Consider the following 12,921-nt stretch of genomic DNA (forward strand, 5'->3'; position numbering starts at 1 on the left):
CGAGTGGCAGGGTACATGAGTGGCTGTACAGGTGCATCCATGAGTGTGTAGCTGGGTGTATGGGTGAGTGTGAGGTTGTATTAGTGGCTGTAAGTGTTAGCGAATAGGTGTTTGAGTGGTTGTATGTGTAAGTGAGTGTGAGAGAGGATGTATGAGAAAGCATGTCATTGTCTCAGTCACTTTATAGGTGAGTGAGTATATGTATTAGTATATGTATAAGTAACTGTGTGACTGTGTGAGTAATTGTATGGGTGAGTTAGTGGATTTATGAGTGACTGTATGGGTGAGTGAGTAGGTGTGTGATTATGTGTATGGTTAACTGATTTACTATGTCAGTAGCTGTATGGGTGTATGAGTGGATGGGTAAGTGTGTCTATGAAGCTCCAGCCTCATGCATCTCCTGCAGCCAAGAACTTCATCTGCACCACATCCTTTGCACCGTGGGCCTTCATCCTCTGGTGAGCTGCTCGAGGTCCTCTTCCGATACCTGTACCTCCAGCTTGTGGGTCCACTCAAGGGTCTTCTTTGGCTCATGTGGGCTCCCATGCTTGCTTGGGGCCTGCTCGTGGTGAGTCGCTCGGACCTTGCTGGTCACAACACTGCACCTTTTTTGATGAATACGTTGGTTGCTGTTGCCAAGGCTTATTGGTGCCCCTGAGTGACGCTGACAGATTGGCTCTTGACATCTGATGTGGGACAGCTTGTGAATGACTCCTGGTCTTCTAAATGTAAATTGATACTTGTATAGCGCACTACTCACCCGCAAGGGTCTCAAGGCGCTTGTACGAATACCGCTGTGGAACCCATCCTGGCTTTCCCTGTGAGGTGTCCACTCCTGGGCACCCCCAAGGTGGAGGCCAGGCATCCTTAGCGTTGTGGGGTCCGTTGTGGAGATTAAGCAAGCTATTGCCCAGAGTTGCAGAGTGGGACTCCATGATTGGAATAGGCACCGAGGCGAGAATGATCAGGTCCGTGGAATTATTGAGCCCAAGACCTGCCGAGGCGGGGAATTGAACCTGGTCCCGGGCTAGACCTCTGCATCAGGGGCTGCCGCTCTAACCATTAAGCCACACTTCTACAGTATTGCCTTGTCCGCACAGCTGCAACTTCAAGGGTACCATCAACTCTCCTGCATCCCTGACATTGCTAGGCATTTGCCGTCTGTGCCTCCTGGTCACTTATCAGTGGCTTAGACTCTGTCCCCACTTTGAGCAGGTACCTCTCATCTTGAATCCACCTTTGGGTTCCACCGGACACTTTCATCTTCTTTGCCAGCGGCATCTTTGCTGAATTTCTCCATTGTGGTCTACAGCTGTTTCTGGCATCACTTCTCACCTACGCACCCAGCTCCCCTCGTGAAGGTAACCTGTTTTCTAGCATATCCATTGGTGGCGTGACTGTCCAACCTTTGGGTGCCACCATGCTCCCTCAACTTCTTTGCCAGCGGCATCTTTGCTGAAGTCCTCCATTATGGTCTACGGCTGTTTGTGACGTCACTTCTCACCTATGCACCCAGCTTCCCTCATGTAGGTATCCTGGTTCCTCGGGTATCCGGGTCCGCTGCAGGTTCTTTTAAACTGCAACCGTGACTTACCCATTGACTTGCTTTGAGCACGCAGTCATGTACCCACTCTGCACACAACCTCCATGGGGTTCCTAGATACTCACCTTAGGTGGTTCCTTTGGTCCCTGACTCTTCCACATCTTCTGGGTCCATTCTTGACTTAAGTCATGGTTCGCATTCCACTATTTCAGTGTATGGTTTGGTCTCCCCCTCAAGATCACTGTGTATTTGCGCTACTTACGTGTTCTAGGATCAAAGTATTGTGTGTAGTGTGGTTATATCTCCGGGTAGGAGGTAATGCAATCTGTTTGTAAGTGTTTATAATAAATCCATATTTTTATAACTAGACTCTGTGGTTCTTTTTCGCTTAACCTACACCATAAGATTAAATATTAGCAAAACAAGCTGCTTTACACTTCTTCTGGACTAAGCCTGAAGGCTGCTCTCCGAAGCTACCACTTAGAGAGATCTCTACGGTTGTCTAAGACCACTAAAATCTTCATATGGATTGTCTGGATTAGTGCAGGGTGATGCATTTATGTAATTAAGCACCATATACTGGGACAGCCTCCTACAGGCCTTCACCCTACTTCACTCATTTTCATGCTGCAGGGGCCCAGGGCCCACCCCGTCAGTCACAGCCAAGGCCCCGCGTCGAGCGCCAGTCCCCAGGCAACCTCTGATCACAGTGCCCGCATGTCTCACCCCCAGGTAATCCGCATCCTGGGAAATCAAGTCTTAGATGTTCAAGGGGCAACATGGGGGGGCACCCCTTGGAGTGGAAATAATCATTGTGGGGGGGAAGGTTGAGAGAGAGGCAAGCAGGATGTTTTGTTTTTTCCCTGGGAACCAGACCCCGGCAGTCTCTCTGGCCTGGCCCAGTGCGCTCTCAGTTCCTTTACGTTCAGTGCCTCATACACCAGCTACTGGCACGTACACAGCAGCCCCTCCATCCTTGCCAATCTCCCTCCTCAGTACGTGGCCCACAGGACAGTCCAACTGCTCCACTCAGCTCCCGTCACACTCATGTGGCCGCCACCAAGGTCTGGTGGTCTCCAGCTGACGCGGCCGCAGAGAGGTAGTGTTCCATTCCGCTCGATCAGCATGGCCGAGGCTCCAGCCACTGGTGACGCAGCAAGTAAGGGATCCTTCGGCAGACAGGTAGTGTTCATTTCTGCTCAATCAGCATTGCAGAGGGTCCAGCCACTGGTGACGGAGCAGGTAGGGGATCCTTCAGTAGGAATGCCCCAGTGAAGGAGGAGTCTACAGACACACCTCCCAAGCACAGTCAATCCTGGTCTTAGGTCAGGACCTCAGTCAAACTACCTGGGCCGGTCACCCCTCACCTTGCACATCTCGATGGTTTATTCCACAGCCCCTGCAGCGGATGCGTAGTGTCTCGCTGTAGCCGATCCTGCCTCCCCAGTTTCAATAGCTGGGCCAGCTCAGCCGCGGCACTTGTCTCTCTCCACACTCGCTCAGGCCTTTCTCGAGGCGTGTGGTCAATGGCGAGGTGCTCTCCACACCATCTCCATAAAATCTCGGTTCATCTTCAGGAGGGGATCGGTTGGGCTCCACCTGCCTCCACAATTGCCTCAGGGTAATAGTGCCATTTTTAGATCGGATGGTAGCGGATTTATGGAGATTGTTTCTCGGGCTACCGAGGAGCTCTTCCAGTGTGCAGCCATCTTGCCTGATGGTTGCCCAAGTTTGAAATTCTTGGACAAGGTGGACATTATTTAATTCACACTTGAGCCTCATACAAGATGGGTGCAGGAAAACAAACCATTACCTTTTCCAAGTTTAATATCTGCAGCTTATCGCAAAGTATGTGTACCTGTCCTTTTCTCCAGGTTTTTTCAGGCCCTCAGTGTATGTTGCAACAAATCTTACCAGTAAGAACAGGTCATGTTTATTAGAAATTCTTGGACACTAGGTGAGAATTACAAAACTAATTTAAATAGTTAACAAATGTTATCATGACAATAAGGGAAGCTTACAATATAACTACAAGTAATATCAGTAGTGATGGGAAAGGTAAACAACCTTTACAACGCAACTTTTACCACGCAGTGCCTTTACAACGCAACTTTTACAACGCAAACCAATACAACGCATTGCGCTGGGGGGGCGCTCTAGGATAGGGAATAGGTTTAATGTACTATCCAACACCTTCCCTACTATCCACGGGGACTGGAGTTGGAATAGTAAATTAAACAATTCACTATCCAGCGCCTAAAAGCACTATGCGTTGTAATGATATGCGTTGTAAAAAACGCGTTGTAAAAGCATGCGATGTAAAAGCATGCGTTGTAATGTCATACATCCCTTTAATAAAGGGTGTTGACTGTAAATTGTTGATTGTATCATGAACATGATGACAATCACCCAGCATACTATGAACCAGACTATACTTGTCATCAGTGAACACAAAGCTGAGCTACACACCAAATAAACCTGGCTTTTTAATGTTGTTCTCAGGTACTCAGTAAGGTAGCAGAAGAGGAGAACCCTGGTAGACATTACTCATTCATAGACTTATTCCGAACTCCAGTATTGACAAAAGTCTCCATCTGTGCAGCAGCTGTATGGTAAGGAACTTCTTTTTATTGTCTAAAATGTGTTATCATTCCTTGTTTTATGATGCAGCAGAGTGGCCAGCGTATTCCAAGTGATTGCCTGTCCCCTCTTTTTCAGGTGTGGTGCATTTGTCTCTTACTATGGAATAAGCCTCAACATCACAGGCTTCGAGCTGGACATGTACATGACCCAGTTCCTCTTCGGAGCCGTTGAAATACCATTCAAGCTGGCCGTATACATCTTCATGAAAAAGGGCGGCCGGCGTCATGCACTGGCCTGGACCCTGCTGATTTTCGGCTTCTGCATTGGCATAAATATAGTCATTCCAGAATGTAAGTTTTTTTGGAGAGCACACTTTTGTATGATTGTCTTTTTCTTCAAATTATTTTTCCTATTAATATTTATTACATACTAGCTTACCCGTCGCGCGTTGCTGCGATCTCCGAAGAAAGGAAATTCAAGGAAACTCGTCGTGATAACATTCAATTTACATTGTGTCATTTTTATTGAAACTTATTCATTTTAATATGGAACACATTTCAAAGTGTCTTTTTAATTCTACATCGTACATCAGTATTCGAAAGATTATGAGGGCCTGGGGGGCCGATATTTAAAAAACTGTTATGGCAGAAACCTTCGCCGGAGTGTACTCAACAACTTCCCAAAGTTTCATGGCGATCGGATGAATGGTGTTTTAATTCTATTTATTTATTCTAGTGCTTGTGGATACACGATTTTTTGTTTTTCCCTCTTGTGTGTACATCAGTATTCGAAAGATTATGAGGGCCCTGGGGGGCCGATATTTAAAACAAACTATGCCAGAGACCTTCGCTGGAGTGTACTGAACAACTTCCCAAAGTTTCATGGCGATCGGATGAATGGTGTAGTAATGCATAAAGGACAAACAGACAGTCAGACAGACAGACAGACATACTTTTGTTTTTATATATATATATAGATTGTTCAATAAATAAGAAAAAACTAATACTATTTTAGCACTGTGACATGAAGGGACTCTAGGATACTCCTGCAGGGACTTGGAACAAACTCATAGCTAAGTATATTCCCAGTTGCTTTTCCAAAATACACATACATTTTCAAACAGGAACTTTCACTTTACAGAACGAGGGGCCCATTATGATGTCGGGCGGATTGCCCCCGCCAGGCTGGCGGTAGCCACCGCCAGCCTGGCGGGGGCAATCTGCCCGACATCCACACTCGTTTCCCCCGCCCTATTAGTGTGGTGGGGGGACCTCGGCAGACAGAAAGACCGTCTGCCGCTTTTCCACCCCAGTTGCCTTGCGGCCGGGGCAGAAAAGGAATAATATGGTGGCGGTGTCTATTAGACACTGCCAGCCATATTACGATGGGCCTGCGGTCTTCACTTTGGGGGCCCCCTGCGGGTCCCCAAAGTGAAGGAGGGGTGGGGGTGCACACGGGGGGTACCTGTGGTACCCCCCTGCATTTGCATATACAATGCAGTAGGCACCGCGCTGTGCCTGCCGCATTCTGTTTGCAAATGCATACATGCATTTATGGCATTGGGGTGGGCGGTGCGGAGAGCACCACCCGCCACAATGTTATAAATGCAGGATGTGCCTGCCACTGTGGCAGCCGCATCCTAGTTCCACCCACGGGACCCCCGTCCTTATGGCGGGCGGTCCCTAGTCCCGATAGGATGGCGGGAGGACTAAGCCCGCCCGTCATCCTAATGACCCCCTTATTTTCCATTCAGGCCAAACTAAAAAATTTTGAAAGTAGGACCACTCATGTAGGTTAGATATTCATTTCCAATTCTTCTCTATTATCAAAGTCTTCACTATCCATAATCTCCTATATTATTTCAGTATGTTTGTTAGAAATAACTAGGTTTCCATAAACTTGAAGATTTCGCTACAAAACAAGGTGGCAAAGAGATCCACCTGGAAAGTCTTCAAAACAAGCCAAGTCAAGAGAGAATAAAATAAAGTTGCACATTTTCTCAATTTCTAAATCAATTATTAATGTATCTAAGAGATTAATTAAGAAACAACATAACTACATCAAGATTACCTACTATATGATTGATGCCCCTTTGCAAAGCTTTGATGGCCATGGGATCTCAATTCTGCAAATATCCTTGATACCTTCTCCCTTCATGGAGCCTACCCTCCTCCCAGCATGAATTATCATCAGAGCTCAGGCACCTGCCAGCTTAGCCTTCCGCCATCATCTCCCAAGGTTGGACAGAGAGACCCAGGGTCTAGAAAACTGAGGAAAGATAGCTGAACTAATTTTCAACATCATCTCCACAAAAGACTACCACTTTAGGACACCTCCCTTGATTCTTTGGACCCTAGTGTGGCCTGCTACAACACTCAGACATGCAGCGCCTTTTTTGTCACTGAATCTGTGCATCAAACTTTTTAGAACTCCACTAGTGCTGCACCCTGTTCATCTGAGCAACACTGTAGAAAGGAGATGGAGGGTCTTATTTAAAGTTTGGCAGCTGGGATACACTGTCAAAAACCTGGTGGTTGACCTGTCTGTTGTATTACATATTACAAGTGCATATAACGTTTTGACATTCAATCAAATACGGCCACCAGTAGAGCCCCTCCCCTAGGGCTAGGGAAGGCCAGAAACTGGGGTCGGGTTGACACCTCCGAGTTCAGCACCCTTCTAGCCTCCTCTATACCATCCACCTCCCTGCCCAATGGCCATCCGGCCTCTCCTCACGTCCAAGCAGAGAATATCAACACCTGTCTAGCTGAAGCACAAGACAGATTGGCTCCCCTTAGAAAGATCAAATGTAAGAGACCACATGACGCCCAGCCTTGGTTCACCAACAACCTTAAGGAAATGAAACTAGCTCTGCGCCAAGCTGAGCGCAGGTGGATACAGGATTACTGCCCTTTGAAAAAATCCACTTTCACGGTGAGTCTCAAAGACTATAAAAACGCCAAATCAGACTACTTTTCACTGAAAATCCTCGATTCCACCAACAAAGCTAAAGACATTTTCTCCATTATAGATGAACTCGTCAAATCTGATCGCATTACAACCAAACCCATCCCCTCTCAATCCCTCTGTGACTCCCTCAAGACTTACTTCATTGACAAAATCACATGTATCAAAGCAAGCATACCCAAGATCACTTCCTAATAAGCTCCCACCTATGAGCACAGCAACCCCCTCTCTTTTGACCTCTTTCCACCCATCACTCAGGAGATCTTTTTCTCCCTTCTCAAAAGGGTCCGCTCGGGCTCCCTGACAGACAGCTGTCTCCCCCTCACTGCTAGGGAGGTTTTTTCCAATTGCCTGAGCCTCCACTATCACTTCTCAACAATTCCCTCATCACGGGCATTGTTCCCAACCTCTTCAAGATCGCAGAAGTCTAACCTATCTTAAAGAAAGTTGGTGCTGACCCCCTGGTACTCAGCAACTACCGTCCCATCTTATTATTTTTAAGTTTGTCTTAAGTCTGTCTTAAGTCTGTCTTAAGTTTGTCTTAAGTTCATTCTGTGATCACCAAAATTCGTAAGTTTAGGATTTTGTCTTAAGTTAGTTCTGTGAATCGGGCCCAATGACTTTTCGGGTACTTTTATATGGGCCCCTTTCATGCATTACTCTGCCTGAAAGGGGCATTACATGGGTGTTGCTGTGGGTGTACCCAGGCAACATCCATGGAACCTGACACATTCCAAAATTTACAATGTTTTGTAAAGCTGGGAATGTGTCAGAATCCTATGCCTCCACACGGATAAGGGTGTTGCAATTTTGATTAAGGCCGGGATTAGGGGGTCGATAAAGTCAATTTTGCCAGATCAGTCAGGTAGATAGGGTTTGGCGCAGGCTGACTTTAGCGGAAATGAACAGACAATTGTTTCCTATTATGGGCCAAATATTGATGACCTTACCTGTCTTCTCAGAGTTCAGTCCAACGTGGTGGAGGTCTCTTCTGTAGTTATAGGGGGGGATTTCAATGTTCTTCTTGATCCTCGACAGGATCGATCTAATCATAGTCAGCATGCGGCTGCCCCGCGCTCCCGTCGAGCCATGGTCAATATGATGCATGAGCTAGGTCTTATTGGTGCCTGGAAGATTAAGAGGGGGGCTCTACTCGGCTTCACCTATTTCAGTAAAAAACATGGGCATGCGTCAAGACTAGACTATGTCCAGGTGGATAGGTTGGGTTTAGAGGCTCTGCTCGATATAAAAACTCTCCCTAGCATTCTATCAAACCATGCTCCCATTATGTTCACACTTTTGATTGGGAAGGCAAGACGCAACGCAACATCTAGATGGACTCTAAAAAGGGCTGTACTGCATAATCACGACATAGTACTACAGTCAGTATATCTACCAATAACTTCTTCTCAGATAATATTGGTTCTGCTCCACCAGAGTTTGTCTGGGACGCTTATACGGCCCATGTACGAGGTCAGATCCATAGCCTGACCAGCTCAAGCAACAGGGAGGAGGCAATGAAATTTAAAAACCTGGAGGATAACATCTCCTCTTTAGAGTATAAAAGACAGAGTGCCCACACAGGTAGCTTGCCACAGGTCTTAGCTGAATTAGAACATCTCCGCTTGGAATATCGGGGCTTGCTAGACCTAAAAGTCAAGGCACAAAGGGCTCTACATGCCAAGGAGAATTACGAATATGGAGAAAAAGCCGGGGCAATTTTGGCCAGTAAGATCAGAGCGGATCGGGTGAGGAACAACATAAATAGCCTAATTATTGACGATCAGGGAACTATATCATGCCATCAGGAGGATATGGAAAAATATTTGCTTTCCCTGTTTTCTAAACTTTATGACGAGGAGGAGTCATCACCAGGCTCTATCAATACCTTACGGTGGTTGGAGAGCAAGGCGCTACCCAGGTTAACAGATGAAGGCCGAGAGATCCTTAGTAGTCCCTTCACGGAGGAAGAAATTAGATCTTACATTAAAAATATAAAGAACAATAAAGCGGCCGGGCCTGATGCTCTCCCCAGGGAGGTGTACAAAGTGTTTCAGGATGTGTTGGTACCAAGGCTGTGTGAATTGTTTAATTACGTTCACAGCCCGGAGGGTAGGGTCCCCCCCTCGTGGAAGGAGTCAACAATTGTACTTATATTAAAACCAGGGATGGACCCTTTCAAGGCAGATTCTTTTAGGCCCATCTCCCTGCTAAACGTAGATTATAAGATCTTTACTAGTGTTTTGGCAGGGAGATTTGCTAAGCTGGCTCCACAACTCATCAACTCCGATCAGAAAGGCTTTGTGCCTGGAAGATATATTCATGACCTGACTCTCCAATTAATTCGTAGTATAGACCTAGGGGAGGCACGGTCGGAACCCTTGGCAGTGGCGGCATATGACGCTGCAAAGGCTTTCGACCGTGTCAATTGGGGCTTTCTCTGGGATGTACTGAGCACTATGGGCTTCGGCGCAACCTTTATCCAAACATTGAGGAGATGTTATGAGGGCGCCTCAGCTGCAATATCATTAAACGGCCTTCCGACACCGCGCTTTAATATAAAGAGGGGAACTAGGCAGGGGTGCCCCATCTCGCCCCTCCTGTTCGATCGCTATATCGAGCCTTTGGCACAGGCGTTGCGGATGGATGACCGGGTCACACCCTTTAGAGTTGGAAACTATAGTTGTAATCTGGCATTATACGCCGATGATTTGCTGATCTATACCAGTAATCCGGCTGAGGCCTTCCATAGAGTGGAGGAGGTAATGACAGAGTTTGGCCAATATTCTGGTTACATGATCAATGATTCCAAAACTGAAATAATGTGGGTTATTTTTTTTTTTTTTTGCAGAGTTTTATATAGCGCGAACTAGAACCGAACCGAATCAGTTATCAGAGCGCTTTACATAGCACCAGTTACGTTTCATGAGGACACACTTTCATTTTAGGCACGGGGAGATTAAGTGATTTGCCCAGAATCACAGGAGGTTTTTGGCATCGTTACCGAGACTCGAACCCAGATCCCCGGGTCCGAGGTCGAGCGCCTTAGCCGTTAGGCCAACCCCTCTCCCCGTGTTGGGGGGTTGATCATTGGGAGGGAGTTCGAAGCAGTCACCTTAACACCGGACCTTAATAGTATAGCACAGACCAACATAAAGAAGGTGGCCAAACATATCGATCACCTTTTTTTGAGATGGCAGAACCTCCAGTTGACAATTTATGGCCGTGTCAATTTGGTCAAAATGGTAATTTTGCCCAAGTTAACATACTTGTTCAATATGATACCTCTGACCTTTCCTTATAAAATTCTAGGCAAAATTCAGGGGATAATAGGTAGTTTCGTATGGGCAAATAAAAATTCAAGGCTATCCTGGAAAAAGTTAAAAAGATAATTGTCAAAGGGAGGGCTAGCACTTCCAGATGTCCTTTGGTACGCTTTTTCCTTTCAGCTGAAAAACATCCGAAGCCTCCTCACAAGCCCCGATGACTCCAACTGGGGGCGGTTACTGAACATAATGGTGGACCATGCGGGGGGCGGGCCTGGTTTTTTTGTATAAGTTTGGTGCGCCAAAGTTCTACAAAAAGGTACGCCTAAAGGTATTAAAACACGCACTCTCAGTATGGACCGGAGTTAAGGGGAGATGGGGCATAAAGTATTATTCAGACCTTGCCCCAATTTGGGACTCTCCAGGTATGCCGTTATGTCTTCGAGACAGTCTGTCTCTTCCCATTAGGAGAGCAGGGATAACAGTATGGTCGGATTTAGTAACATCAGAGGGGGTTCTCCCTTGGGAGGCTTTGAGAATACATCCAACTTTGTTCCTGATATGCCGCCGAGAGAGAGAACATCGGCGGGAACTGGGAGTCTGCTCTCCAACCTCCCAGCCCCAGGAATAGGGAAGTGGGATTCTGGTATAGAAAAATGCTAGAGGAGGACTAAATACAGGCCCCCCCAATGCATCTAATCTGGAACTCCTCTAGGCTTGAAGATGCATCGGCTGTTCTTTACGAAACATCTCTTCATATCTTGTATAAGTATGTAAGATCAGCCTCTTTGAAGAAAAATAATTTTTTTACCATCAATAGGCTATACTATACGCCAAAAAAGATTGTGAAGTTCGTGTGCCCGTCCCCTTCGTAGCCTAGATGTGGACTAGTTGAAGCAGATGACATCCATGTTTTCTATGACTGCTCTATCTTGGGTCCTTTTTGGATCTCTGTGGAGAAGGCTCTGGAGAGTATTTTTTAAGTTAAATCGAGTTTGAATTTAGCTAGAGTTTTGTTTGGTTTGGACACGGATCTTCTTGTTTTGTTAAGGGGGGCACAAGTGGCTTTATTTCTTAGTCTCATTTTAATCGCTCGAGGAGAGATCTGCAAATTGTGGGAGGACGCTAGCCCTCCTCTTTATGAAAGTTGGCTCCGGGCGGTACTGAGTATTGCACGTTTAGAATCTGGTAGGGGACAAAATGTAACTCGCACGGTTTGGGATCCTTTTCCTGGAATGGGAAAGAGAAATGAGGCTGGTCTAAGGCCCTGTAAAGTCCTATGATTACATCATGCCTCGAGAAGAAGGGGCTGGCCAGGTCGGCTCCAGGTGAATGCAAGAACATCAGCCCCGGGCGCCCAGGACGGAATGGGGCTTGAGTAAGTTTATTTGCACTGCCTTTGGTGAAATGAGGCCAAAAAAAAAAGAAAAGAGGCAACAAGTAAACAATATTGTGGAGGATTTAACATTGATGGTGAGATGGCTAGAAAACTCTGTTGAAGAGACAATATTAAGGGCACTCTGGGTAAGTGCAGGAGCACAATAGACAAAGTTAAAGCCTCATTAACAAGGCCATTGCTCCCCTGATGCCTCAAGTTTTTTGACACACCAGCGGTGCAGTGTGCCTGCCCATTTTTACAAGGCCACCTAAAGTTACCCTCAATGACTTTTCGGGTACTTTTATATGGGCCCCTTTCACGCATTACTCTGCCTGAAAGGGGCATTCCATGGGTGTTGCTGTGGGTGAACTCAGGCAACATCCATGGAACCTGACACATGACAAGATTTATTTTTAAAGCATGGTGGATGGCGGAACCTTGAAACTAATGCACCTGATACAAAAATTTGCCACTTATGTGAAAAAATTCCCCTTATCTAAACCCTTAGGTGGGGATCATGTCCACACTGATATAACACCCGCCAACACAATGCCAGTTCAGAAAGAACTACAACATGAGTTAATTAGAAGCACAGGTGCACCATAAAATGAACAGTTTTTCAATAATCACTTAGCAAATATAAATGTCCAGAAAGTCCGTTTTGTTTAGATGATTTATTTTTCAACAAAGTGAAAATAGGACAGCCGACGCGTTTCGTCCCAGCCGGGACTTCTTCAGGGCATGAGAAAAAATTCAATGTCCAGAATAAGATGTCGAAACCAGTTGTGTGGCAGACCGCTCTGTCAATCTCTATTTCCAATACTATAAATATACTATCCCGCTTTCTTTATCTTCTCCGAGAACTACGGAGGTGGAATCATGAATAAACTTCTTTGATGGCAGGATATCCGCTATAAGGGGCACTTGGTCATCTATAGATTATAGTGCACATCGCATGGTTGGTGCACCGTATATTTATTTTCGTGTGAAAAATTGCATCTTTAAGCATTTCATCCATTATACTTGGATAGTATATTTATAGTATTGGAAATAGAGATTGACAGAGCGGTCTGCCACACAACTGGTTTCGACATCTTATTCTGGACATTGAATTTTTTCTCATGCCCTGAAGAAGTCCCGGCTGGGACGAAACGCGTCGGCTGTCCTATTTTCACTTTGTTGAA

General features: G+C 46.1%; 1 protein-coding gene across 2 annotated transcripts in view; it reads left to right on the forward strand.

Moving 5' to 3' along the window:
* LOC144824397 (solute carrier family 22 member 7-like) overlaps positions 1–12,921 on the forward strand; it is a 327,454-nt gene that overhangs the window by 266,009 nt on the left and 48,524 nt on the right. For both annotated transcript variants that reach the window (XM_078683505.1, XM_078683506.1), the window contains 2 exons: positions 4,046–4,155; positions 4,262–4,476. In XM_078683505.1, the coding sequence (XP_078539631.1) occupies positions 4,046–4,155; positions 4,262–4,476 (325 nt within the window). The remainder of the gene's footprint in view (positions 1–4,045; positions 4,156–4,261; positions 4,477–12,921) is intronic.

This window comes from Lissotriton helveticus, chromosome 3_1 (genome assembly GCF_964261635.1).
Source record: "Lissotriton helveticus chromosome 3_1, aLisHel1.1, whole genome shotgun sequence".
In the NCBI taxonomy this organism is placed as follows: Eukaryota; Metazoa; Chordata; class Amphibia; order Caudata; family Salamandridae; genus Lissotriton; species Lissotriton helveticus.